This window comes from Tauraco erythrolophus, chromosome 3 (genome assembly GCF_009769465.1).
Source record: "Tauraco erythrolophus isolate bTauEry1 chromosome 3, bTauEry1.pri, whole genome shotgun sequence".
Classification (NCBI taxonomy): Eukaryota; Metazoa; Chordata; class Aves; order Musophagiformes; family Musophagidae; genus Tauraco; species Tauraco erythrolophus.
Genome location: NC_141467.1, coordinates 53,034,039 through 53,062,016, shown reverse-complemented (window position 1 = coordinate 53,062,016; position 27,978 = coordinate 53,034,039). Strand labels below are relative to the sequence as shown.

The 27,978-nt window shown below is 40.4% G+C and overlaps 1 protein-coding gene across 3 annotated transcripts; it reads right to left on the bottom strand.

Annotated features, from left to right (window-relative positions):
• Positions 1–508: 508 nt before the first annotated feature.
• On the bottom strand, positions 509–27,978 carry IMPACT (impact RWD domain protein). Of its 3 annotated transcripts, none has more exons than XM_086608625.1 (11): positions 27,913–27,978; positions 27,075–27,203; positions 26,384–26,436; positions 25,316–25,378; positions 22,119–22,204; positions 19,595–19,723; positions 19,221–19,318; positions 12,721–12,794; positions 8,882–8,972; positions 2,528–2,662; positions 509–675 (listed from the first exon to the last, which is right to left on the bottom strand). In XM_086608625.1, the coding sequence occupies exons 1-11, from the start codon at positions 27,946–27,948 to the stop codon at positions 604–606; spliced, it is 966 nt and encodes a 321-aa protein (XP_086464751.1). In that variant the 5' UTR covers positions 27,949–27,978; the 3' UTR covers positions 509–603. The 3 variants fall into 3 exon arrangements, with proteins under 3 accessions (XP_086464751.1, XP_086464749.1, XP_086464750.1); XM_086608623.1 differs by having other exon boundaries at positions 19,221–19,315; positions 27,913–27,954; XM_086608624.1 differs by lacking the exon at positions 25,316–25,378 and having other exon boundaries at positions 27,913–27,954.

Sequence of the window (27,978 nt, the reverse complement as noted above, 5' to 3'; positions counted from 1 at the left end):
AAATTTTGACATTTTTTATTTTCTTCACATTTCTTAGTTCATCACCCATCTTCAGTCTGTCTTATGTCACCAGGCTGGCCCTATCACACACGATCGAGAACTGCACAGGCAGGACCAGGCTCTCCCAGGCCATACAGCACTGGGCCACACGCTTTCCTTTTAGGTACAGAAAATCCAAAACTTACTAAGTGACCTTGTCTATGAATGACTCCAGTCTCACCCTCAATACAACAAACTAAGGAATTCAATTACTAATACAAGACAGGTGTTTGAGTTCAAACCCATGAATGGAGAAGATGAGTAATCCACATTTTAAATTCGTCAACCACCGTTGGGTGGGAGGAGGTGAGATGAGGAAATGGTTCAGGTGTTATAGTGCCCCTGTAACAAGGAGCTGAAATGTCTGACAGTACAGAAAACTTGCCTCCAAGCTCTGCTTCAGAACAGCAAAAGAAATCACAGAACAAGATGAAAACATATCTATAGCTTTATTGAATTCTCTTTTGAATACAAAATGTCTGTTGTATTGGATAAGGCAATAATGTCCATGTTTTCTTTGTAGAAATATGTGCAAAATAATATTTTTCAGTTTTTAAAAATAAATTAGTGTTCTGTTCTCTTCTTGTTGTCCTTCCTTATCTTTTTGCTCTTTCCTGCTTGTTTAGATGATTCTTCCTGAAACGAAAAACAAGCATTTTGAAATTTAAACAACATTCTTACATACCTTGAGTATTCTCTCAAGGTCACCCATGAGAATTATTCTTAATACAAATAGCATTCATAGTTCACCGGGATTTATGAAAGTTTTGAATCGTATATTTATCCACTCAGTTTCATTAATTTGTCTGCTTATCTTGCTATTAGAAATCTCTGCCTTCAGCAACAATAAAATTATAGACACAGCTATGCCAACAGAAGCATATGATGTAAAAATAACCTAAGTCATTTCCACTCAAGGAAGAGGTTACCAGTACAGGAATACTTCTACACTACAAAACTCCTTCTAGTGTGGATGTGGCCTTACCAAGAGATGTACTGTACACCAGTACATTAAAGCCGGCTTCCCTAACTGAAACAAGCCTACACTGGCAAAACCAAAATTTTGGCAGTCTTGCTGGATCAGCATTGTAATGTACAGCTTACTCTGCCAATTCTGAAAAACAAGACTTTTCTTCAGCAGGCATTCATAGCAAGCACTCCCCAAAACGGTGAAAGAATCTGCCACTGCATCTGACAGAACCTGGGACATTTTCATCTACTCCCTTCTACCTCTTGCACATGGGAGGGAAACAGACCCTAACAGGATGCTTGACCTTTGCCATTCTGAAAAGAGTTACCTAAATGAATACTTTTTCCAAGAGCCACATCTATGGTACTAGAATAATAATTACTGTAAGTTCCATCTGTTATTTTTCTGATGGACACTGGTAACAAATACGTTTGTTAATACACAATAAAGAAATACAGTCTGATTTAAGTTGTTAAAAACAGAAAAAAAAGAACTCATTTTTGGTACTAAACCTTCTCTTGAGGGTTAATGCTCCAAAGTCTTGTTAGTTTCCATTTATTTTATGAGCAATGCTTTCAAATAAGAGAACATTGATAAACTGCCAAGAAGATAATCAATAAGTATACACAAGCACCTGTAAAATGCAAAAAGCAAGTAACTGCAAAGTGTAGGAGGAGGAAAGGGGAAGAACGTTCAGCTTTCAGCCACAGCAATCTTAGTTACTTTCATATAAAAGGAAAACTGAGAGTTGCGTACTTTTTCAAGTATCTTGAAATAATCAATGTCCTACTGTCTTAAACTCTACTGTTAGCAATTACATACTATAACGTGCACAGACATATCCCATACGCTGTCCTGAGGATGAAGAAAAGAAATGTTGAGAACCAAGAATATTAGATGAATAAACGATCTAAGTCCCTTAAGAAGTAAAATGCCATTTAAAGACATTTGGAACTTTGTCTCCTGAGTTATTTAAGCTCCCTTGAAATATTTACCCTTAATCTTTTCTGTAACAGTTAATGTTACTTTGTTTGCATTCTTCTATATTTTTTTAAAATGGTGTTTATCATTCTCAATTCTGAAAACTTCTTTGGGTCTAATAAAGCTTTTAATTTTTATAATGCCTACTAGCTACAGTGATTCCCAAGCTCAGTCTGCCTACACACCAGAACTGGTGGCACAGGCAAGTATGAGAAGCAGCAGCTTTCAGGTTTCAGAACACAAAAAAAGAGGCATTTCCCTTTCCCATCCTCTTCCAACCCTCAAATTCGTGCTCTGGACCAACGTCCTCAACTGCTGCCATCCTTGTATTGCATACCACACACTTACAAATCAGGTCACTAACTTCTTTGGAAGTTCTTCCAGAGTCTTTGCACGGAGCCTGCACATACTATTGGAGCATCAAACCAACCAGAGGATGACATAGATAGTATTACTTCTTCTTCTGGCTTCGTCTAACAGTGACAATTTACACAAGTTCAGGTACAAATGCCTTCATTCTAAGTGGCAGAAACTTACCACTGAATGTACATAGTTGTATTCCACAAGTACATTTCTTGCACAATTGTTTATATGTTTAAAACGATCTGGTCCTAAGAGAATACCTCCATACCAGCGGGATACCACGACTAACACATTGTGAACGTTCAAAATCTGTTTAAAAAAAAAAAAAAGAAAAACAGCTGTTATTTTTCCCTTGAACTAATTTTACTGTTGACACTTATTTTAAACATAGAAAAAGTCTACTATCTTGCATTTTAAGAACTTTCAGTCAAGTCTATGTCACACATATCAGAGGGTAATTAATGATGACAAGTCAGTAGTTGTGCTAAGTTTCCCTCCAAGCTCCTACCCAAAGGTAAATTCAAAATCTAATGAGTCCATATATCCCTCAGAAAGGGCACAAAGCTATCTCATGTGCACTACAGTCACTCATTCATGTGTCAAAGGCTTCAGCCATTACTTAAAGGGAAAATTACTCAGTTATATTTATTACTCTTTTATACGATTGATGAATTATTATTTCCAGGTAACCTCTGTCACTAAGTAGATTGTCTATCCACATTTTTGGAAGAGTTGGTGGATGAGGCGAATAACAGCCAGGGGGCAGGAATTATACATATGGATACCTAAAACTCTGTAAACTAGCACAGTTGTCATGTGCAGGACTTAGCAACAGCACCTGGATAATACATAAAAACCTTGGCATTTCCCAGGCTTGAGTTCTAGTCCTTTACAACCAAGCAGTTGCTTTCTGAATTCAGAAAGTCATATATAAAGCTTACACAACATAAAATAATTGTATTAGCAACTAAGATTGAAAGGAACTAAATGACCTTTACATAACTCTTTAAAGACTGTAAGTAAAAAATCAAGTAGAGAGTTAAAAAGAAGTGATGATGATTTCTTTTACTGCAATTAAAGGCAAGAAGCATGGAAGGCCTTCAACAGCTTACTTTTGACAAAACCTAAATGTGACTTGACTTGTAAACCAGCATTTACTCCACCTTAGAGCAATTCTGTGCTCACCATCTCCCCATCAGCAGCAAACACCAGTAACACAAGGAATGAAAATTGACTAAGTATCAGAGAGAAATGCACATCTTGTCAAAATATGATACACATTACTGCAGGGAAACGTGTAGTGACAATCACGAGTTAGCATTTTTGCGCAAATTAGTCTTGCATGATTAGTGACCACCATCCTGAATTCATCCCTCAAACGAAGGTATCTGAAATCTCTGTGGAAGGTCTTTGCTAACAAACAGCCTTCTTTTGAATCCTGCACAGCACTACACTGGTGCACACAGATGGCTGGGTGCCAGACAGAGCAAAAGCAGCTTTATTTGCATAAGGCTGAGCGAAAACACTGTGGTCTGCAAGACAGCAGGGTGGTTTGGTGGAGGTGAGAAAAATCTCCTAAGAGCAAGCTATCACTAACGCATGCTAACAACCATTCGTCGACTCCATTAAGGAGAAAAATACATACACTTGACTGTTTGAACAATACTATTAGAAGATTCTATCATTGTTTATGAAAACAGAAATACTCTTAGAATTTTTAAATTAAAAAGATAATGTGAAAAAAAAAAGAAAGAAGGATTGGGACAGGTTTTGTGACACGCATTTTCTGTTCTAAACTTACATATCGGCCATAAAGTCTATGTATAACAACTGTTCACAGGAAACAGGATGCCAAACACAGCTGGGACATTTTTTAACTCTAAGTTCGAAAGAATTAATCTAAAATATAGTTTCTTGTAACCGGAAAAGTGCTATCTTGACTGCAGTGCTAGGTTTATCTGAAACAAGATAAGATTTCAACTGCAAAAGAACAACTGTAAGTACAACAACAACAAGTGTATTAAACCACCTAATTTTCATGCCCATATTATAGAATCATTTAGGTTGGAAAAGACCTTTAGGATCATCAAGTCCAACTGTTAACCTAGCGCTGCCAAGTCCACCACTAAACCATGTCCCTAAGCACCACATCTTCACAGCTTTTAAATACCTCCAGGGATGGTCACTCAACCACTTCCTTGGGCAGCCCGTTCCAATGCTTGACAATCCTTTCAGTGAAGAAATTTTTCCTTATATCCAATCTAAACCTCCCCTGGTGCAACTTGAGGCCATTGTCTCTTGTCCTGTCACTTCTTACTTGGGAGAAGAGACCAACACCCACCTCGCTACAGCCTCCTTTCCTCCAGGCTAAACAACCTCAGTTCCCTCAGCTGCTCCTCATAAGACTTGTGCTCTAGACCCTTCACCAGCCTTGTCACCCTTCTTTGGACATGCTCCAGCCCCTCCACGTCTTTCTTGTAGTGAAGGACCCAAAACTGAACACAGTATTCAAGGTGCAGCCTCACCAATGCCAAGCACAGGGGGACAATCGCTTCCCTAGTCCTGCTGACCACACTATTTCTGACACGAGCCAGGATGCTATTGACCTTCTCGGCCACCTGGGCACACTGCTGGCTCATATTGAGCCATCGATCAACCAACACCCCCAGGTCCTTTTCCACTGGGTAGCTTTCCAGCCACTTCCCAAGCCTGTAGTATTGCATGGCGTTGTTGTGACTCAAATACAGGACCCAGCACTTGGCCTTGTTGAACCTGATACAATCAGCCTCGGCCCATTGATGCAGCCTGTCCAGATCCCTCTGTAGAGCCTTCCTACCCTCAAGCAGATCAACACTCCCACCTAACTTGGTGTTGTCTGCAAACTTACTGAAGGTGCACTCAATCCCCTAGTCCAGATTGTTGATAAAGATATTAAACAAAACTGGCCCCAGTGCTGAGCCCTGGGGAACGCCACTTGTGACCAGCCACCAACTGGATTGAGCTCCTTTCCCCACAACTCTTTGGGCCCAGCCATCCAGCCAGTTTTTTTACCCAGTGAAGCATACGCCTCTGCAAGCCATGAACAGCCAGTTTCTCCAGGAGAATACTGTGAGAAACAGTGTCAAAGGCTTTGCTAAACTCTAGGCAGACAACATCCACAGCCTTTCTCTCATCCACTAAGCCAGTCACCATATCATAGAAGGAGAACAGGTTAGTTAAGCGGGATCTGCCTTTCATAAATCCACGCTGACTTGGCCTGATTGCCTGGTTGTCTTGTACATTCTGCGTGATGGCACTCAAGATGATCTGCTCCATAACCTTCCTTGGCACAGAGGTCAGACTGACAGGCCTGTAGTTCCTTATGCTGGCCCTTCTTGTAGATGGGTGCCACAACCTCCAGTCAACTGGGACCCCTTGGTTAGCCAGGGCTGCTGATAAATGATTGAAAGTGGTTTGGTGCGTGCTTCCATCAGCTCCCTTGGTACCCTTGGGTGGAACCCATCCAGCACCACAGACTTCCGTGTGCCTAAGTGGTGTAGCAGGTCACTAACCATTTCCCCTTGGATTATGGGGGTTTCATTCTGATCCCATCCTTGTCTTCCAGCTCAGCAGGCTGAGTACCCTGAGAACAACTGGTCTTACTATCAAAGGCTGAGGCAAAGAAGGTGTAAGTATCTCAGACTTTTCCTCATCCTTTGTCACTGTTTCTCCCTGCATCCAATAAAGGACAGAGATTCTCCTTAGCCTTTTTTTGCTAATGTATTTATAGACTTTTTTTAATTTTTTATTGTCTTTTACCACAGTAGCCAGATTAAGTTTAGTTGGGCTTTAGCCCTTCTAATTTCCTCCCTACATAACCTCATGACATCCTTGTAGTCCTCCTGAGTGGCCTGCTGCTTCTTCCAAAGGTCATAAACTCTCATTTTTTTCCCGAGTTCCAGCCAAAGCTCTCTGTTCAGCCAGGCCAGTCTTCTTCCCTGTCGGCTCATCTTTTGGCACATTGGGCCAGCCTCCTCCTGAACCTTTAAGATTCCCTTCTTGAACAATGTCCAGCCTTCCTGGACTCCATTGCCCTTCAGGACTGCCTCCCAAGGGACTCTGTCAACAGCCTCCTAAACAGACCAAAGCCTGCCCTCCAGAAAGCCAAGGTAGAAGTTCTGCTGACTCCCCTTCTAATTCTCCAGGAATCAAACACTCTATCTACTTTTGCAATCACTATGCCCAAGATGGCCTCCAACCATCTCATTAGCCACAAATCCTTCTCTGTTCACAAACAACAGGCCCAGTGGGGCACCTTCCCTAGTTGGCTCACTCACCAGCTATGTCAGGAAGTTATCTTCCACACACTCCAGCAACCTCCTAGACTGTTTCCTCTCTGCTGCACTGTATTTCCTGCAGACATCTGGTAAGTCGAGTCCCCCTTGAGAACAAGGGCTAGTGACTGTGAGACTTCTCCCAGCTACTTACAGAATATCTTGTCTGCCTCTTCATCCTGGTTGGGTGGTATATAACAGACTCTCACCATGATATTTGCCTTGTTGGCCTTTCCTCTGATTCTTACCCAGAAACACTTAATCCTATCGTCACCGTCATTAAGCTCTAGACAATCAAAACACTCCTTAACATACAGGGCTATCCCATGCCTCTCCTTCCTTGCCTGTCCCTTCTGTAAAGTTTATAGCCATCCACTGCAGTGCTCCAGTCGTGTGAGTCATCCCACCACATTTCTGTGATGGCAACTGTATCCATAGTTTTCCAGCTGTACAATGGCTTCCAGCTCCTCCTGTTGCCCATGCTGCATGTATGTTCCAGTAACTAGAATGACAGATGGAGAGAGATGATCCAGATCACAGAATCATGGAATGGTTTGGATTGGAAGGGACCTTCAAAGGTCAGCTAGTCCAAACCCCCCTACAATGATCATCTTCGATTAGATCAGGTTGCTCAGAGCCCCGTCCAGACCAACTTTGAATGTTTCCAGGGATAGGGCATATACCACCTCTCAGGGCAAGCTGTTCCAGTGTTTCAGCACCCTCATTGTAAAAGATTTTTTCCTCATATCTAATCTAAATATAACCTCTTTTAGTTTAAAACCGTTACCCCTTGTTCTATTGCAACAAACCCTACTAAAAAGATTGTCACCATCTTTCTTATAAACCCGCTTTAAGTACTGGAAGGCTGCTATAAAGGTCCCCCCAGAGCTGAACAACCCCTACTCTCTCAGCCTGTCCTTGTCAGACAAGTGTTGCAGCCCTCTGATCATTTTTGATCATTCATCATATGATTTAGACACATTCACATTTGAAAGGGGAAACTTCATGTCATTTTCTACTCTGGATTTTTATGGAATATTAAGCGTCTAGACACTGTAAGTCTGACAACTTTCAAAAGTACACATTAACATGCTGAGAAAAAGCAGATAAGCTCAGAACAAATTGAGGTACAGTAACTGCAAAACAGTTTCCTTACATTATTTTTATTACAATAATGTTTTCACATTTACCATATATACTTGCATATATTAGGTAAGTAAGTTTTCCTTGCCAAGCCAGGTTTGAGTTGCTTAGGAAGTTTCAAAAATTTCTAAATGAAAAATTTCAAAATATTTCCATCAATTATATTTTTTGCAGAGAAAAAAGAAAGATTTGAAACAAACAAAAAAAAATCAAACAAAAAACCATTTAAAACAGTCTCCAGAGATAAGAATACAACACATTAAGTGGCAGAATATGCAAGCAAGCAAAGGACGGGAAAAGAAAACTCTTGTTATGAAGGTGACACCAATCTAAAAATCAAAATTAAAACAAATAATTACCATGCTGATATACCTAAGTGACTTGAGACACTGCGTAAGATGCACCCAGTTCTCCCCTGTAGTTACGATATTTATTTATGGTTTGACTAGGGCTTGTTTCATGCCACTGAATCAAAATTTTTCAATCTCAATTCACATTTAGTAGCAACTTTGCCGAAAGCATATTATTTCAACACTTGAAAACCAAAATATGTGTATGAGGGCTAAGAATCCAGAACTGGAAACAGCATAAAGAAACAGATTAAATTATCAAAACAACTTAACTCCTTCACTCCCACTACCTTTTCCGTTTGAAGCTCTACTCTGCAAGTGCAAATGTGTCTTTTTACTGTGAATACTCGAGGAAATTGAATGAAAGGCTGTGCATAGATCACCTGTTACATTCTATCAATCAGCTTCTTCCAGTCTTCATTTTCTTTATACCTTAGACCTCATGTATTAAGCATAGGAATCAAAACTTATTTGTCTTTGAAACCATTCAAACTATTACTACCACTTTTAAAACTTGTTTCTATGATCCGAGACTTGGAAATCCCAATTTACGACATGCATGCAACAGTCTGTGGTTTGTCCTTCACCTTTAAGAAAGCAATCACCTATTTGACTAAGAGCAGAGCAAGAATTAAAATAATCTTCTGCAAGTTTGTTTACGTTATAGTGAATTTTTAACACCTTTTCAAGATTTCTAGAAGTCAAAGATTAATTTCTATAACCTGCATAAGATGAAGAAGACGTCCACCTGCTGCTGTCTCCCCATCATCTTCACAATCCTGTAAGAATGTCTGCTTATCTTCACAGTATATTCTTAAAAAAAGGAAACAAATGAAAAAATAAGCAACATAAAATAGATTCAAAAAATGTCAATGAACTAACATTTTGACATGATTAATGACGTCTCAGAGATCTTTCATATGCATGTGTATCAATTCTACCTCTCTACTAAGGACATTTACTTGAAAACAGGATGAGGCTTAGGGTAAACCAAAAATATTTATCTTATCTTTGAGAAACTTTTCCACAGACTTTAGCTGTGTCAGATTAACTCCAGATACACCACCAGTGTAAAGTCCCTAATAAGAGAAATCCTTAGTTTTTCAGGCTACTAACTGCACCTAGCTGAAACCAACTCTATCAGATACAGGTTCAAACTATGGTACACACTAACAAATTGGAAGAACTCAGACAAAAATATTATTCATAATTGGTTAGGTCTGTATTTCAGCAGCAGCGCGAAACTATTTCTGAAATTCGTCTTCAGATTCTCCATGCCATCTTGTTCCTCAGGGGGCACTTCAGGAAACTCTGGGGTGTACTGTTTCATATAAAGGACAGCTGCCCAGGTCTAATTTTCCAGAAGTAATGCTCAAGAGAAGGGATGTACTGCTTGTTACCAACTGATTTCATAACTTCTGATCTTAGTTAATACACACGTGACACAATGATGAAGAGGCTTCTGGTACTAGAGGACAAATAGGAGGCAATAAGTATGATTCTGTTGGTTTTCTGAACTGTATTTAGATAGTATGAGTTAAAGAAGCCATATCAGCAGCAGCAACAACAGAAATCCCCTCTTCACAGAAACCTTTCACTTAGGTAGGCCTTTTAGTAAAGTAAGCTTCTACTTGCTCCAGTTAGGATCACGCCAGGACGTGCATGAAAGGATCAGTGTCTATACGTGCTTTTTCAGATGACTGGTTCCTCCAGTAATGAAAGGGGCTCCTTTCACTGTCACTTACATTCCTCAGAAAACCTACATCACCATCTGGACCGAGATTAATTCATTTCGCACAAGCTACGTTCACAAAAGTTGCCAGAGATAGACCACTGTCAAACTCAAGCATCCTGGTTTTGACTGGGACAGAGATAGTTTTAATTTTTAGCAGCTAGAAAAGCTCCGTGTTTTGGATTTAGTCTGGGATTTGTTAAGGGAAGAACATCAATGTTTATAGCTGGCACTGAGATGGCATGGACCTTTCAGCTTCCCATGTTTTTGCCAGTGTGCAGGAGCACAACAGGCTGCAGAGGGGGGGATGGCTGAGACAAATAGCCCACAACTCCCCTTGAGATTTCAATTTAGACTCAAGATTGAGGGCCAAATTGTCCAATGGAGTATTCCATATCACGTAACGTCATGCCCAGTATATAGATGAGAGCTGATTGGGAAGTTGAGAACTCTCTTCACAGGGCTCTCTTGGACTCTCACAGTTTTTTCTCTCTCTCGCTCTCTTTTTTGGCCTCTCACTTATCTGGGATTGCGGTGTCAGGTTTTATCTATTTTGGAATCACTTGCCAGGACTGGACAGGCATTGGTCACTGGGTGGTGAGCAATCACACTGTGCATCACTTTTTTATATATATTATCATCATAATATATATATTCATATACTACTATTATTTTATAATTATTACTTTTAATTTAATATTATTGTTATTATTAAATTGTTCTCATCTCAACCCACAAGTCTCCTTCCCTTTTGCCCTATAATTCTCTTCCCAATTCCCCGGGGTGGCGGAGGGTGAGCAAGCGGCTGTGTGGCATTTAGTTGCCAGCCGGATTAAAACACTACACTCAAGTGTCTCACATTTCAGCTGAAACTTAATATGCCAGATGTCTGCATCAGGCTTTCTGTTTCGACTCTTATTTCAACTAAAAATTTTCAGCTATTTCTAAATATAAGTTTTGGAGGTAAAAAGTCACTTTGCCCAAGTAAAAGCACACTTAGTTCAGGATGACGTAGCATTTCTATGCTCAAATGTACTATACAAAGTATAACAACACATGTTCAAATCCACTTTTAGTCCTTTTTATTCCTAATGCTGCTTTACTATCTTAATATATATATCTTAATCTATCTATCTATATGTATCTTATATCCATCATATTTGAGAAGTCATGGCAGTCTGGTGAAGTTCCCACTGACTGGAAAAGGAGAAACAGCCCCCATCTTTAAAAAGGTGAAAAAAGAAGACCCAGGGAACTACAGGCCAGTCAGTCTCACCTCTGTGCCTGGCAAGATCATGGAGCAGATCCTCCTGGCGACTATGCTTAGGCACATGGAAAATAAGGAGGTGATTGGTGACAGCCAACATAGCTTCACCAAGGGCAAATCCTGCCTGACCAATGTGGTGGCCTTCTATGATGGAGTTACAGCATTGATGGATAGGGGAAGAGCAACTGACATCGTCTACCTGGACTTATCCAAAGCATTTGATACTGTCCCACACAACATCCTTGTCTCTAAATTGGAAAGACATGGTTTTGATGGATGGACCATTCGGTGGATAAGGAATTGGCTGGATGGTCGCACTCAAAGAGTTGCAGTCAACAGCTCAATGTCCCAGTGGAGGCCTGTGACGCGTGGAGTTCCTCAGGGGTCAGTACTGGGACCAGTGTTATTTAACATCTTTGTTGGCGACATGGACAGTGGGATCGAGTGCACCCTCAGCAAGTTTGCAGATGACACCAAGCTGTGTGGTGCTGTCAACACGCTGGAGGAAAGGGATGCCATCCAGAGGGACCTTGACAGGCTTGAGAGGTGGGCCCGTGAGAACCTCATGAAGTTCAACAAGGCCAAGTGCAAGGTCCTGCACATGGGTTGGGGCAATCCCAAGCACAAGTACAGGCTGGGCAGAGAATGGATTGAGAGCAGCCCTGAGGAAAAGGACTTGGGAATGCTGGTGGATGAGAAGTACTCATGAGCATGCCATCATGAGCTGGCAATGTGTGCTGGCAGCCCAGAAAGCAAATCGTATCCTGGGCTGTATCAAAAGAAGTGCAGCCAGCAGGTCGAGGGAAGTGATTCTGCCCCTCTACTCTGCTCTCGTGAGACCCCATCTGGAATACTGCATACAGCTTGGAGTCCCCAACACAAGAAGGACATGGAGCTGCTAGAGCGAGTCCAGAGGAGGGCCACGAAGATAATGTGAGGGCTGGAGCACCTCTGCTATGAAGACAGGCTGAGAGAGTTGGGGTTGTTGAGCCTAGAGAAGAGAAGGCTCCAGGGAGATCTTACAACAGTCTTCCAGTACCTAAAAGGGGCCTACAGGAAAGCTGGAGAGGGACCTTTTACAAGGGCATGGAATGATAAGACAAGGGGCAATAGCTTTAAACTGAAAGAGGGTAGATTTAGATTAGATATAAGGAAGAAATTTTTTACATTGAAGATGGTGAGGCACTGGAACAGGTTGCCCAGAGAAGTTGTAGATGCCCCATCCCTGGAAGTGTTCAAGGCCAGGTTAGATGAGGCTTTGGGCAACCTGGTGTAGTGGAGGGTGTCCCTGCCCATGGCAGAGAGGTTGGAACTGCATGATCTTTGAGGTCCCTTCCAACCCTAACCATTCTATGATTCTATGAATACATTTCCTATTATATCTTCTACGTTCTTGACCTCAAATGAAAAATAAAGCCTAAAACTTTTACCATACAAATAAGAAACCTACTCTCCTAAGTTTTAATAGCAACGAATTGCTGTGATGTATTTTACTTTTCTCATGTCCTGCACTCATTTGTCAAAGAATACTGAAAATAAATCAATCACTATTCATCTCTCACCTGTATGCATATATGTTGTGGGTAGCACTTGCAATTTTCTTATTCTCATATAATTTCTCTAGAACTCTTTTTACCTTTAAAAAAACAGAAATAAGCTTCCTTTTATAACGGAGATTTCAAACACATGATTTCAATATCACTGCTAAACAAACATCTTCTTAATACTATAATGACAGTTGTATACTTTGACCCAAAAATGACTTAAATATGTAGTGTAATAACTCAAGAAGCAGCTTCTCAGTACCCTTATGCTAGTTACACATCATTTTTCTGGGATACTGAGAACAGCTGCTCCTTGAATTTGTACATTGTGTACATTCATGTTACTGCTGAAGATGTAGGTGTCAAATTGCCTTACTAAACAAGAGAGACAGATCTAGAAAACATTTTTAATCAGTATAAAGTATCGATCACACCTGCTTACTTTTTTCAATTATAACATTAAGATAGAATATAACACAACTTGACATACGTTTTCCCATTACACACTGCTTTTTCTTATTTCACAAAAACATATGATGTTTAGAAAGCCCTACTACATTTCAAGTTTTGCTTTTTTTCCTCAAATGTAATTTTTTTCACAGTTTCCATTTCACAGAAAGAATAATAAAAAAAATAAATGTTCTATTATTGGACCGAAAGTGTCAGTATTTCCCAGAAAACAGATACTCCCATCATGTCCATCTCTCTGCTCTTAAGAAGTACCAAATTCAAAACATTTATCAATACAAGTTAGCAATTGTTTAACCCTTTCCAATTTGGCCTATCAAAAAGGAGAGCTTTGATGAAGACATTGTTTTAGTACATAATACAAAATTAATATTACTTTGAGCAAAACATTACTGAAGTTGAGAAAGCTTGGAAAAACATGCTTGCCTTCCACTCTAAAGAAAAACGCCTTGAGGAGTAACCAATGTACATATTCAATATCTGTTTTAGCTATACTATGCTATTTCCCATTTTTCTGAAAGAAATTCAACTTACCAAAATCACCTCAAATATAAGACACCTGAATTAAAAAACTCCTGTTATTAATGGAGAACATTACTTCAGACACCTGTTTTCTCTCTTTTTTCTTCCCTCTAAAGGGGAATATTGAAGAAAGACAACTTATAGTACTTAATACACTTTCATAAATAGATTTCAATATAGGGACTTAGAGTACAAAGCATATAATATGATCGCCACATTTGACATTAATTATTTGGCAGCTACCAGGCTCCTAAAAACATACCTTAAAGGTTCATTATGCATCTGTATCAGCAATGAACCTCCAAGATAGACACCTTGCAGCTAAGCAATAGTTTATAGCTTTTCCTGTTGTAGCTCCTGAGCCTTTTTTTTTCTCCCGTTACGTTTTCTATTTTCCTGCTTTAGAGAATTACGGGACGTAATTCTTGACATGTCAGTGAGGCACCTGCTCATAAAAAACACAAGATGCTAAAGTTCTTAGTCCCGCTTTAGTAAATCAATGTCAAGTTCATGAATCACATACATTTTAAATGTCAGAATAAGCCAACTGAGACAAGGAAAAGCAACGGTGCCAAATTTAGCGTGCTACTTGAAATATGCCTATCACTTTCTTTGCCCTATTGAGTTTATGGTAACATATTCTGCGACGTAAGTAACTATAGTAGTACTCTGGCTATCGTTATTGAAAACTACGTTATAAGTAAAATTCCACTATTAAAAATACTCAACAAAGGAATTTACACAGCAATCTGCATACTGCCTTAAAATATGAATTAATATCATTACAGCATACAGATTATGCAGATAAAGTATTATGGGCACACACTAATCTCTTCAGATCATAAAGAAGCTAGCTTCCACTACAGGTGCAGTGTTTAACCCATTCCTCACCTCTTTTGCTTTTCTCTCAGAAAAAATGAGTCCATACCACAGTAAAGCTCCCCTGCAGTCTGAAGACCAATCACCTCACACTGTACAGCAAGACTCTGTGAAGCAAGATGGATTTGACACTATCTTTATACTAACCACATAGCAATAAGCCTTGACTGGAAATTCCTAGGTTTACTGAGTATATATGAGGGACCTTGACAGGCTTGAGAGGTGGGCCTGTGTGATAGTTTGATATGTGGGGGGGTGTTCTGGTGGCAGGGGAGGGGATTTGCTCCCTGTGCCACCAGATCTGAGTCCCATCCCCCCCGGGGGAGGTTGAGCCAAATTGGCGCCTCTGCGAATTGCCCTATTTAAGTTGGGACAAAGGGGCGGGAAAGGGCTTTTTGCTCAGGAGCGAGGAGAGAGCAGGAGGGCGTGGCCCTCGCTCCCGGCTCCCGGCCGAGCGGCTGCCCGGGCCTGGGCCGGCGCCATGTGCTCAAGATGGCGCCAGGAGAGCCGCATGGGGGACTCGGTAAGCGCCCCGCTCCTGGGGTGCCCACCGGGCCGAGCTCCCCCAGAGAGGATTAATATCTAAGAGAAAACAACCACAACGACCGGGTCAGCCAAGATGGAGCAGGAGGAGGTGTACTGGAGCTGAGGTTTCCCTTGCAATCGGTGTGAAGATGGCAGGCGGCCCCCCTGCAGCCAGGGTGTACTCGGCAGAGCAGAAACCCACTCGTGGCCCGTGGAGAAACCCACGTCGGAAAGGAGATGCCTGAGCCCGGGAGAGGTCGTGGAGCAGGGGATGCGCGACCAGGTACTGTTAACAATGGGGCATGGAATGCACGACAAGGTCGTGGAGGCATCTGGAATCCGTGGGACGGCCGACGCGAGTGGCAGCAGCTCCCTAAGAGGCCGAGACTGGTAAAGCCCAAACTGGTGCGATCCATGGGGAGGATTGCAATCCTGCGGGCAGGACTCATACTGGAAAAGTTTGGGGACTTTTTCTTCGTGAGTAGGGGATCCACCGAAGCAAGGGAAAAAATGGTGTAAAGACTCCTCCTCCTTTAAGAAAGGCGCGGCAGTTAACAGCATGGATGAACTGACCTGCACTCCCCCATTCCCTGTCCCCCTATGCCGCCGGGGGGGAGGTAGAGCCAGGAAGGAAAGAAAATAGGGGGTGGGGAGGTGTTGTTTTAAGATCTGGCCTTGTTTTCTCTTTTTTCCTCTCAAGTAACCGGTTTCGTTCCCTTATGTTTCTTGTTAAGTAACTGTTAATAAATTGTTTTGTTTTATGAAGAAAGCCTGAGTCATGTTTTGCCCGGGACCATGGTTGGTGGGTGCTCCCTCTCGGTTCTTGTCTCGACCCTCAGTCCAAAAACCACGACAGCCTGTGAGAACCTCATGAAGTTCAACAAGGCCAAGTGCAAGGTACTGCACATGGGTCGGGGCAATCCCAAGCACAAGTACAGGCTGGGCGGAGAATGGATTGAGAGCAGCCCTGAGGAAAAGGACTTGGGAGTGCTGGTGGATGAGAAGCTCAACATGAGCCAGCAATGTGCACTGGCAGCCCAGAAAGCAAATCGTATCCTGGGCTGTATCAAAAGAAGTGTGGCCAGCAGGTCAAGGGAGGTGATTCTACCCCTCTACTCAGCTCTCATGAGACCCCACCTAGAATACTGTGTTCAGCTCTGGAGTCCCCAACATAAGAAGGACATGGAGCTACTGGAACAAGTCCAGAGGAGGGCCACGAAGATGATTCGAGGGCTGGAGCACCTCTGCTATGAAGACAGGCTGAGAGAGTTGGGGCTGTTCAGCCTGGAGAAGAGAAGGCTCCGGGGTGGTCTTATTGCAGCTTTCCAGTACCTAAACGGGGCCTACAGGAAAGCTGGAGAGGGACTTTTTACAAGGGCATGTAGTGACAGGACAAGGGGCAATGGATTTAAACTGAAGGAGGGGAGATTTAGATTAGATATAAGGAAGAAATTTTTTACATTGAGGGTGGTGAGGCACTGGAACAGGTTGCCCAGAGAAGTTGTAGATGCCCCATCCCTGGAAGTGTTCAAGGCCAGGTTAGATGAGGCTTTGGGCAACCTGGTGTAGTGGAGGGTGTCCCTGCCCATGGCAGGGGAGGTTGGAACTAGATGATCTTTAAGGTCCCTTCCAACACTAAACATTCTATGATTCTATATTGTCTTTAAAAAAAGAAGAAATAATGTCTTTGCATGTAAAAGGGAAATTATTAATCTGCTTTAAGTATTATTTCTTGATACAGACCTGCACTTTCGGAAACCCATGTCTGTGGGTACAGACTTCCTCATAAGTAGGAACACTCTTGTTCATAAATCACGATCAAAGAGCGAGATTTTTTTTTATATGAGAAAAGGACATTAAAGCAAATGATTCCAATTTTTTCCCTTTCTAAAGCAGCACAGTTCACAGGGACTCACAGTTCACAGAGACAGATCACAGCTAAGAAAGCCCCTGAAGTGCAGTGCTACTTTAAAGAAAATGGTAATATGTACTGAGTATTTTAAAACACTGAGTTATTCCCCATGAACCTAATGAATAAAATTACTTTCGCTTTGGAAGCAGTAAAATAATAGCTCAAAAAAGCTGAAAGCGTGTTCAAAAAAGTCCAAGTTTTATCCAGATAGAGAAAAATAAGATAGATAACAAGATATATGTGAAAAGCACAGCACATTTTGAAGGTGTAAATGTGAAAATAATTATTTTGTTTCTCAAACACATAAGAAGCTGAAGCTTACCAGAGATCTGTACTGCCAGCAGATAAATGTAATTTATATAAAAGAATCACTTACAGAAGATACAGTTGTAGCACAAAAATCTAAATGAATATACAGCATATATGAACTTAAAAGGTCAGGCAAGGATGACACAGTGGAGCCTTACCACAGAATAAGGTTGAGCAAGCTGATAAAATGAATAGAAACAAATCAGCAAATCCAGATCATATTTATGTAAAAGTTTAAAGGGAATTGGAGCATGAAGCCATTCAACTATAGCTAAAGTATCTAATCTACCGGTTAAAACAGTTTCTGCAGCAGAAGGTGACTGATGAAATACCAGTATCTCAAAAGTACTACAGGAAGGACGCAGGAAACTAAAGACCAACAAGTCTTATGTTCATGCTAGGTAAACTAATGAGGATGAAGCAAAACCTGAAAAAACACAGACAACTTAAAATGTTACAGCTTTTATATAGGGAAATATGCCTCAAAACCCTGTCAATATTCTTCCAGAGCCACTGAGCATGTAGTATACCTAGCTTACCTAGAATTTCAAAAAGCATTTGACAAGATCCCTTAACAAAAATTCTTAAAATAAAAGCTAGAATTGGATAAAAGGAAAAAGGAAAATATTCTCAAGGATTAACTCTCAGTTAGTGACAAGCAAATATGAGTAGATCAGTAGTTTCCCCGCTGAACAGGATCAAAGGAGATCAATGTCAATAGATGCAAAGTGATGTAACTCCAAACTAGTTATTAGCATTTGCAAAAAGAGATCTTGGGGTTATAACAGACATTTCTATGAAAACACCAGCTCAGTGCTCAGTCGAGGTCAAAAAAGTAAACTGAAAGGTATTACTAGGAAAAGAGTATGGAAAACAGAAAAACTCTTCACATTACTCTAGAAATCCTCGGAGTGATTGCATCTTCGGCAGTGTGTACAGTTCTAGTCTGCATCTCAAAAAGGTTACAGCATACATTACACATGTCAAAATAGACTGGAGGGTCTTCAGCCCAGAAAACAGAAAACTAAAGTCTATAAAACATGACAGATGTCTATAAAATCCAACTGCACAGAGAAAGTGGAGAGGTACAACAAACAAATTTATGAGTGACTGATTTGCAGCAAATACAGGAGGACTTTTTCATACAATGCTGTGGATTCTGGAAGTTAATTCTGGTGCAAGAAGCAACAGGATAAATTCCACAAAGGATTAAAAAAAATAAATTAATCAGTAATATTAAACATGAGGATATTTTCTTTACCTTGTGTTAAACTGCTGAAACAGGGGAAGCACGATGGGAAACACAATGTAGCTGCCTTTTTCTAGCACTTTGTCTAGGTGTACATTCACCAATGATTCCAGTAAAAGACAGGAACTAGCGCAGACATCTCTTCTAGCTGTAGGCAAATACAACTCTGGAAGCGTGCTTATCCCTCTCACTTAGGTCTCAATAAAGAGTTACTTATGCAAGCATATTTTTCAATATAATGCCTTTCTGAAGGAGTGAAAACATTTATAAAATCATTTTAATTCATTTTCCAAGTAACACATGATATACTCAGTAGATTCCAAATATCTTACGATAAACTCACCAACATCCAAAAGTCAAATTTCAATGTTCTTATTCTCTGTCTTACATCTAATGCACTTAACGGTAAAGAATAGCAGTATCTACCTACTTCCAACAATAAAACTAGAAAACTACCAGGAAGCATTGCTCAGCTGAGATTTAGAGCTATTTAGCTGATAGCACAAGTGAGAAACTGACTACTACTCAGACAATATTAGCACACAAAGATGCAAAGACAGGCAGACAGACATATTTGGATGATCCCAAGTATTCCAGTAATACTTTGTAAAGCTCAAAGTACAGACAAAAAGAGTAGAACTGATCTCTACTAACTTGTCTGGGTGTCACCACAGGAGCCAGATGTGCCTGGAAAGTACTCCTTCGATCTGTGATTGGGTTTCCATGATGTATGGATGGTAGTTCTTCATCTACTGAGCACAAATAAGCGTTTGTTTTCTTTTAAGGGTACTGAAACAACTTTTACAGCTACATAAGTAAGGAATGGCTCAACTTTAAAAAAGGGATTTGTTAAGGTTAAGTGCACGAGATGACATACAGAACCACCAAAAATATGTTAGGGTTTTTTATGAATGTTATTATCTTTATTATAATATTAATTTTACTCAAAAGCTAAGCAGAAAACCAGAATCTTAAGGCCTCTCCCTGCTAAATTATTCCATCAGAATTATCAAGAGCGTATTTTTTACCTTCTTGACTTTCAGATGTAATGTAATTTAATATTTTAGTTGGATCTTCCTGAACAGGCTGATAGTCTAGAAGAAAATCATCTCCATCACCTTCATCAACTTCTTCACTGGTTTTCTTAATATCTGGTTCTATTAAGATACAAGTAGTATAATTTATTACACTTCTTTTTGTGAGACAAGTAAGATGAAATGTCAAATTCTTCTTCTACAAAATCTCTGGCTTTTCAGTTCAAATCAGTTTGTCATTAAGAATTAAGAAATGCAGAATAGTAACATTAATTACAACAAAACCCAAAAATCCTTAGTCCAATATTAATTACAATCTTGCTTAGAATTAGGAATACAATACTTGTGCTAAGAAATTCTCACATAACATCTTCTATTTCAATACTAATTAACATTATTTCTAAGAAGAAAAGAAGAATAATGTTTACCGTTTCAATTCAGCATTTACAATGCTACCATTAATTTAATCTGAATTTAGAGACTAAAATAATCAGACTGGGCGGAGAATGGATCGAGAGCAGCCCTGAGGAGAAGGACTTGGGAGTACTGGTGGACGAGAAGCTCAATATGAGCCGGCAATGTGCTCTTGCAGCCCAGAAGGCCAACCGCGTCCTGGGCTGCATCAAGAGGAGCGTGGCCAGCAGGTCGAGAGAGGTGATTCTTCCCCTCTACTCTGCCCTCGTGAGACCTCACCTGGAGTACTGCGTCCAGTTCTGGAGCCCCCAACATAAGAAGGACATGGACCAGTTGGAGAGGGTCCAGAGGAGGGCCACGAAGATGATAAGAGGGCTGGAGCACCTTTCCTATGAGGACAGGCTGAAAGAGTTGGGGCTGTTCAGCCTGGAGAAGAGGAGGCTCCGGGGTGACCTTATAGCGGTCTTCCAGTACCTCAAGGGGGCCTACAGGAAAGATGGGGAGAGGCTGTTCAGGAGGGCCTGTTGTGATAGGACAAGGGGTAATGGTTTTAAAATAGAGGGAGGTAGATTCAGATTGGATATTAGGAAAAAATTTTTTACCATGAGAGTTGTAGAGCACTGGAACAGGTTGCCCAGAGAGGTGGTGGATGCTCCATCCCTGGAGATGTTCAAGGCCAGGTTGGACGATGCCCTGAGCAACCTGATCTAGTTGGTGATTTCCCTGTTCCTTGCAGGGGGGTTGGACTAGATGACCTTTGAAGGTCCCTTCCAGCCCTAACCATTCTATGATTCTATGATTTCACAAGAACTCCAGTAATCCACTGGTCATTTGGTGAAAAACGTAGAGCTGTTATTCAATGCTACTTAATGATGTTATAGAATCATTATATTGGAACATCTCTCTGGACATGTTTCAAGCACTCTGGGATGCCTCAAATCCTATTTTCCTTCATGCATAGGACACACAAAAAATAATAGTCAATAGCAAAAGAGTAAATATCACACACAGTTAGTGCTCTGGCAACTGGACTTTGAGGGAATCAACCATACAGACAAGTTAATATATCATAATCTAATTTCCTATTTAGAGGGCGTATGATGTGGTGATGATGCAGTTTTTGTAATACAGGTTATTTTCAGTAAAAAGCAGAGGCGTAATATAGCAGGTTCAAAAGACCCAGAAAAAACATGACATATATTAAGTAGAAGCCACAAGGTTGCTGTCAAAATACCCAACAAACTTCTAATATTGTCTGTAAAATTTTCACTTCTCAGCATCCACTCCTTTAGTCATGTCAATGAAAAATTACTCTTAAAATTTCTATGATGCAGCAACAAAATGCAGTTTATATAAAGACTAAAACTAGACCTTATCATGAAGAAGCACTGAAACTACACTTTTTTTTTCCTCTTCAGTCTTTTATTCTCCTCACAGGACTAATCTAACATACACTACATAGAAAAATATCTACATTTCCTTTTGCCAGAAATGTATGCATGCACATCACTCATGCATTTCATAGCAGCTTAGCACTTCAATGCACAAAAAACCCACAACCTTTTGAAAGAACAACTGCGAATTTACACAAACTCTATCACTATAAGAGTAACAGCACAAGAATCACTGCAACTGTAGTGATGATGTACTTCTCATCCCAATACAGTAAAATGCAAGTAAGATGGATACGTGGTCATTTGTCTGCATATTCCACTGAAGTTCATCTTCTCTTGAGACTAACCTTAATTCTCCAAGAGCGCACTCAACACCAGAAATTAATTACTGGTATGAATGATTCCTTTGCAGAACAGAAGACATTGCATATTTTACCTGTGTGCTCTGCTTTCATGCAAGGAATTTAATTCCTGAGAGAACTGTGCACCTTGTTCTAGTTTACCAAGGCCACTCCCTTCCTTTGTTTCCCTACTGCTTTTTACAAAGGGAAGCTATGGCTGCAAAACAATAAGCCATGACACTGAAGACTGTTGTTTTCTGTTATTTAGATCCAATACAAAACTGGACTTAAAGCTTTAGCTTGTTCAACTGCAAAGCAAGATTTCATTACAAGAACTAAACTGAAAAACCCATGTATTTTCTGAAGTACCTGGATCTGATGACTGTGCCTTTTCTATCAGAACTTCTCGTATCTTCTCCACCCATAAATAAAGTATACTTTCACCAAGGTTCTGTCTGGAAGTTAAAACTCACAGTGAATGAAAAATTGTTTTTTGCGGATTTCACTTGGAAAGTACACCAAATAACAGAGATTTCAAACATACAGAAATAGAACATTATAATCTAGTGAGATAATGAGCTTACACAGGCTTGTGGAAAGTTGCGTCTCAGTAGTTCACCGGGTGAAACACACAACACCTGCATCATTATATACTCTTTGTTGCTTGCTTTTTTTTCTAACATTAAAAGCACCAAAGCTAGAGGAAAACAAGCAACTGACGGAAACTTTCTGGCCACTAAAGGAAGGGAAAGCAACTGTGAGAAGAGTAAGTTGGACAGTCCTCAGTATTTTCGAAAGAACACTAAGCCTGGATGTCTAGCCTTAGAACTTGCTCTGGATCAGTTTTCTCTACAAAAAGTATTGTACTGCCAGTGGTGAGATCCTTCAGCTGCTCACTGGCTGCAGCAGACACTTTCCCTTCATGTTTGGGAGGGAAGCTCTTCCCTGGAATAGCCCCACGTCTCTTCTCCCTCAAGCAGTCAGTGCACACACAGCAGAGGCTGATCGTGGTGGACTGTGATAGTAGGTCAGTGACAGCAGACACAGTGAAGCATTGGACTGATATGCCAAAGCTTGGGTAACAAGCAGTCCCATAGAACAGGGAGGTAAGGATTTAGGTCTAGGAGTCCTTAATTAGGGGGCACAGGTGTGTTTTATGGTACTGGGGGAGGATGGGATGAAGAACTTTTTTACATGCATATTCAGAGTTAAGAAACACTGCCTTAATGTGCAGCAGAACCCAAACAACCCAAAATATATTTAAAATGGTGTCCTGAAATTATATTTACTTTGTTTTTAATTATACTTTTTGTAATTATAATTTTGTAATTGTATTTTTATATTTTTGTAATTATATTTACTATGTTTACGACTATGCATGTTTGTCTCAAAAACAAAACTAAAGATTTAGAGCTGTAGGTAACTCATGGCTTCTCACTCATTTTATTCTTACTGCCACCATCTGGAGCACCACATAAGTACCTATCAGTGCCGAAATTACATTTTTAAACTCTTACTTTGCTTAATGTATACAGGACTATTCCTGAATGCAATCAAAAAAATAAAACAAATATATATATTTAAAAAAAAATATTCAAGCAGAAGTAAGTAATTTATAACCTTGTAGCTCTGTCTTCAAAATCTGGACAGATTCCAGAACAATTCAATGCCCTGATTTCATGCTGCTTCTTATCACACAGAAGCACTACTTTAATACAGGAAAAACTATATTTGTTTTAATGATGGAATGAAAGAGATTAGTCAATGAATAAGACTTCTCTGTTGTGCTCAAGCAAACAGCAATTTCTTCAGCTATAACCCAATTTCAGTTTCTCCCTATTTGCAAATTACACTTAGTCTCAAAGGTTATCCTTCTATGCTGCTGTTTTTCTTGTCATTTGTGTTTAAGTCATGAAACAAAGCTTTGTACTGAATAAAAGTCGTACCAGAAGAATACTGGAGAGAAAAAAAATAATCCAAATACTTGCTACATTTTTAACTTCTAAGAACCTTAGGTCTCTGAAAACAGACTTGTGATCTCTAATTATCTGCTTTTTCCACCTCACTGAGAAGACAATGACGGACAGCATAGTTCATACTGGTTTCGACTGCAGAATTTAGATCACTAGGGACTAGAAATCTGTTAAAACACACATTGTAAATAATGAGCAGTACCTCTGATTACCTGACGACTATTTAGACACTGGATAGATAAAAGGCTTTCACAAGCACTGTGCACATCAGTGGCCACTTCAGGATATTTTTAAACAGTCTAAAACATATATGGCCTAAAGTACAAACACATTAATTTCCTGCTGAGCAAACAAAACAGACAGACCAGCGAGGACTCTGAACAGCAATTGATACAGACAGAACAGAGCTGAAAGGGACTGATCTAACTAGCACAATTTAACAACCTACAAGATTGCAGGGGGAAAGAAAAGAAAGGGGAGAAAAAAAATAATTAAAAAAAGTGCTTCACAACCATGCTATTCCTCCAAATGCTCAGGATAGTTAAGGAACCACCTACAGCAGCTCCACCTCTGGTAGAGACTCCAGAAAAGCCTGTGAATTTGGACATTCTCTAACCACTGAATAACTGTGGTTAATACAATCCCACAGAAGTTTTCACTTAAAATCCTTGTGCATTTTTAACACTTTGAATTTAATTTTGCTTGCTTAAATTATCTGTTGCTTAATTAGATAAGAAACCTAGTTAATCAAAGTAACTGAGGAATTAGACAAACTACCCTCAGGCAAGCTAAGAGCTCTCTCCCTCATTTTATGGCATTAAAAAACATTCCTTATGCAAGATGTCAAATTTCAGTACTTTGGGCGTGACTGTGCTTCCCCATGACATATTTTCATTTCATTTAGTTTATATTATCTTTGGGATCTGAAAGACTTAAATAAACCACATAAAATTACTACGTTTACTACCTCAATTTCACAGCAATTCAAAAACATGTAATTTGAGGATTTCTGAATGTTTTGTTTATTCTCATGCATTCATTATGAGTTGCAGTTAGCTGCACACTGTGATAATAAACAGTTCACTGTGTTAGATTCTGGTTAATAGATTCTACATGTGTTTAATTTGTTTTAAAACCTACTTATCCCTTAGCTATCTTTTAAGAAAAACTGTTTTGCCAATTATGCTCCAAGACAAGAACAAACGTTTTCACATCCTGTGATTTAACATTCAAATGCATAACAGACGCAGAAATCTCATACTTCATAGCACCAATTCATAAGCAATCTCATAGATTCTAAAGGGTGACACATTAGGAGTCAAAACGAAGAATTCTATCCTTATAGAATATCAAGTCTAAACAATATCAGAGAAATTTGTCAGACTTAAACACAATTCGTTCTGGCAAAATGCTTCGTAAATACGCGGCATCTTTAAGTGTTACTTTTACAAAAGAAACTTGCTGGTTTATGGCTACTGCAGCAATCACGTCACAACTACTGGTTCATGCAGGTTCTTAAAGCATATATTGAGCATGGCATGAAACTGAAAATACACTGTCTCCTTTTACTATATTCTAAAGTCTCTAACTTACACATATATTTCTTCCAAGCTATTTGCTAGTTCCACATAATCTTGTCCTCGAAGCCAAGGGGCACTAGAATGAAAAGAAATACAATGAAAATTAGTGCCCATATGCTGACTCCAACATCTCAACAGACATTCATTTTAAAATAAATGTGATAAACACCTTGGAAATAAAATATCATCAGTCATTCCTACTTAACAAGATTCTAGTTGTAAACATCCTGGTAAAAGCATGATCACCTGGTTTTCCTTCAAGACTCCTAACTTGGGCTGCCTTTTCTTACCTCTGGTAAGAAATCTGGACTCGTTTTTCATGGTAGGCCATTATCACTCCAGAGTCACCTTACGTATTGTTAGCTTACCTTTCCAACTCCTTCAGCGCCATACTACCTATTATACTTAGAATTACCCTTCAGTTCTGTATCCGTATACTCCTGGTCTCTTAAACTCTAAACTTGAGCCTCAAGTTTACCAGCACTATTTTGTATTGCCTTGTCAGTACTGCTAAGCAAAACCCAGTAGATGTGCTGTGCGCAATTCCCTGCAGGTCCCACTGTCATCTCAGTCAGGGACCTGGCTTGTAGATCTTAGTTTCCATCTGGTTTACATGTCAGAAGACAAGGGGAAAGCAGGGAAGGAAAATGGCACGTGCCATGGCTCCATCCCAACAAGAGTCAGCGCCCAGATGAAAAAACATGCCTTACAATCTGAAACAAGGATCCAGACAAGAGCAGTAGACTCAAGGAAGCAATGAGACATCACTGTCCAACACAACAGGCAACAGCCGCCATACCTCCACGGTCTAGTTGCTGCCTTGCCACAAAATAATGCTGCAAGAATTACCCTTGAGGGAAGAGAGCAAACTGTCATAGGGAGCTCTATGAGGCTAACTCAGGAGGAAGAATAGAATATTCTTGCTTCAAACGTCCCTCATGCCTTGTATAGTGTAGAGTTTAATTCACGGAGTCATCGTAACTAAACTTCAACCTACACTGTGAACAACATACAGTGGTAAATCAGAAAAGAAATACAAATGTCTAAAAAAAAATAACTCTCCACAAGAAACTTCACTTACTTCAGCTGATAAATAGGCGGCTCTGCAGTTGGATATCCCGGTGGCAAAATCACCTGAAAGAAATTCAGGGTAAGTATTCACTGGACTACTCCTGTCAGCTATCTCAGCTTTACTGATAGACTCTGATATTGAGCACTAGGACTACAATCAGTGTTACAAATGAAGAAAATAGTTGGCTATGTTGTTACAGAATGACAAGAAAACCTGAACATCTGTATTTAGGATCCAATAAAGGTAATACATACAAATACTCCACTTCATGGTGGCAATTTTTTGTGGATGAAGTGCCATTTCAAATAAAGTGCAGAAGAAATCTGAAAGGAGATGCATACATTTTGTCTCCACTCTTTCCAGAAAGTAAATCTAGAACCAATTGCAGCAGATTCACTGAGATGTCCTGCACAAAGTCAACGTAAAAAATATTTTAAAAATTAGTCTTTGGAGAAAACTATTGAAATTAGTTTTTGTCAGGTATGGAATTACAACATATAACTACTGAAAATATCACAAGCACGTTGATGTGCTACAGGAAAAATCACTGAAAAGTCTATCACAGATTCCAATCCAAATGCTCATTAATCCACTCAAGTAGATAATGAATCCTATTTAGAATGGTTTCATGGAGGCACAAGATTTTGCCTGCATCAGTCCAACTGCAAATTCTATGCGAAATGCCTTAACATCACTATACCTGCAGACAGAGAGTCCATTTTGGATGATCCAGACAATCGTTAATCTTAATGCAATAAATTTTTTCATCTTCATCAACAACACACCAATCTTCACCATATATGGATGAAAGGGCTTCAATTTCATCAATCTAGAAAAAGCAAAAATATTATGCAAAAATAAATGAACCCCCTAAAAGCCCACATCCTCGTGTGCCAATCATAGTTTTAAGTCTTGCTCTTCTACAGCTTATTTACAGATGTGACAAGACAGACTACACTGGAAGGCCACAAATACTGGGGATGCAGCCCCAGTTCATTGCATAAGTAAACTTTGCTCAGTTCTCCCATACACACACCAGCTTGTGCATTTCTATGGATAATCCTAGAATTCTCAGCAACGACAAGGTGATCAAAGCCACATGGAGCAGCTACAACACATCCCTGCAGCTCCCAACCAGTGCCACTCCTGGCTGGGCTATCCCGCGGCAGCAAAAAACCTAAAGGCACTGGCACTAGTTCTTTCCGAGACTGAATAAATTTACCCAGCAAAATCCCGTCAAAAGCGGACAACCACCTCCCACCTAGAAATTAAGACACCTGAAGCCGTTCTTCAGCGCAGATGCGCAGTCCTCCGCTGGCGCCTGAACAAAGACAATTCCGCTGGCACTTGGACAGCACCGCGGGCAAGCGGCTCCTCACAGGCCCGGGCTTCACCGGGAGCCACCGAACGTCACCGCGCTCGACGCGGCACTCACACCGCCTGCCCGAGGGCGCCGCGGCCCGGCCCGGCGGGACCGTGACACCCCGAGCGCACACGCACCGCTCCCCGCAGCCCCTCTCACTCCCACCGCCGCTCACTTGTTGCTGGGCCGCTTCCGCGTCACTCGCTGCCATCGGTACCGCAGGGGCCGCGCAGCGCACGGG

What these genes read in the sequence shown, in the direction of transcription:
- IMPACT (XM_086608625.1), bottom strand. Translation starts at nt 27,948, where the DNA reads ATGGCAGCGAGTGACGCGGAAGCGGCCCAGCAACAA. An exon ending in CCGCCTATTTATCAGCTGAA is followed by an intron (nt 25,379 to 26,383) that starts GTAAGTGAAGTT and finishes TTTTCATTCTAG; the next exon opens with TGCCCCTTGGCTTCGAGGAC. An exon ending in AGCTTGGAAGAAATATATGT is followed by an intron (nt 22,205 to 25,315) that starts GTAAGTTAGAGA and finishes TTTAACTTCCAG; the next exon opens with ACAGAACCTTGGTGAAAGTA.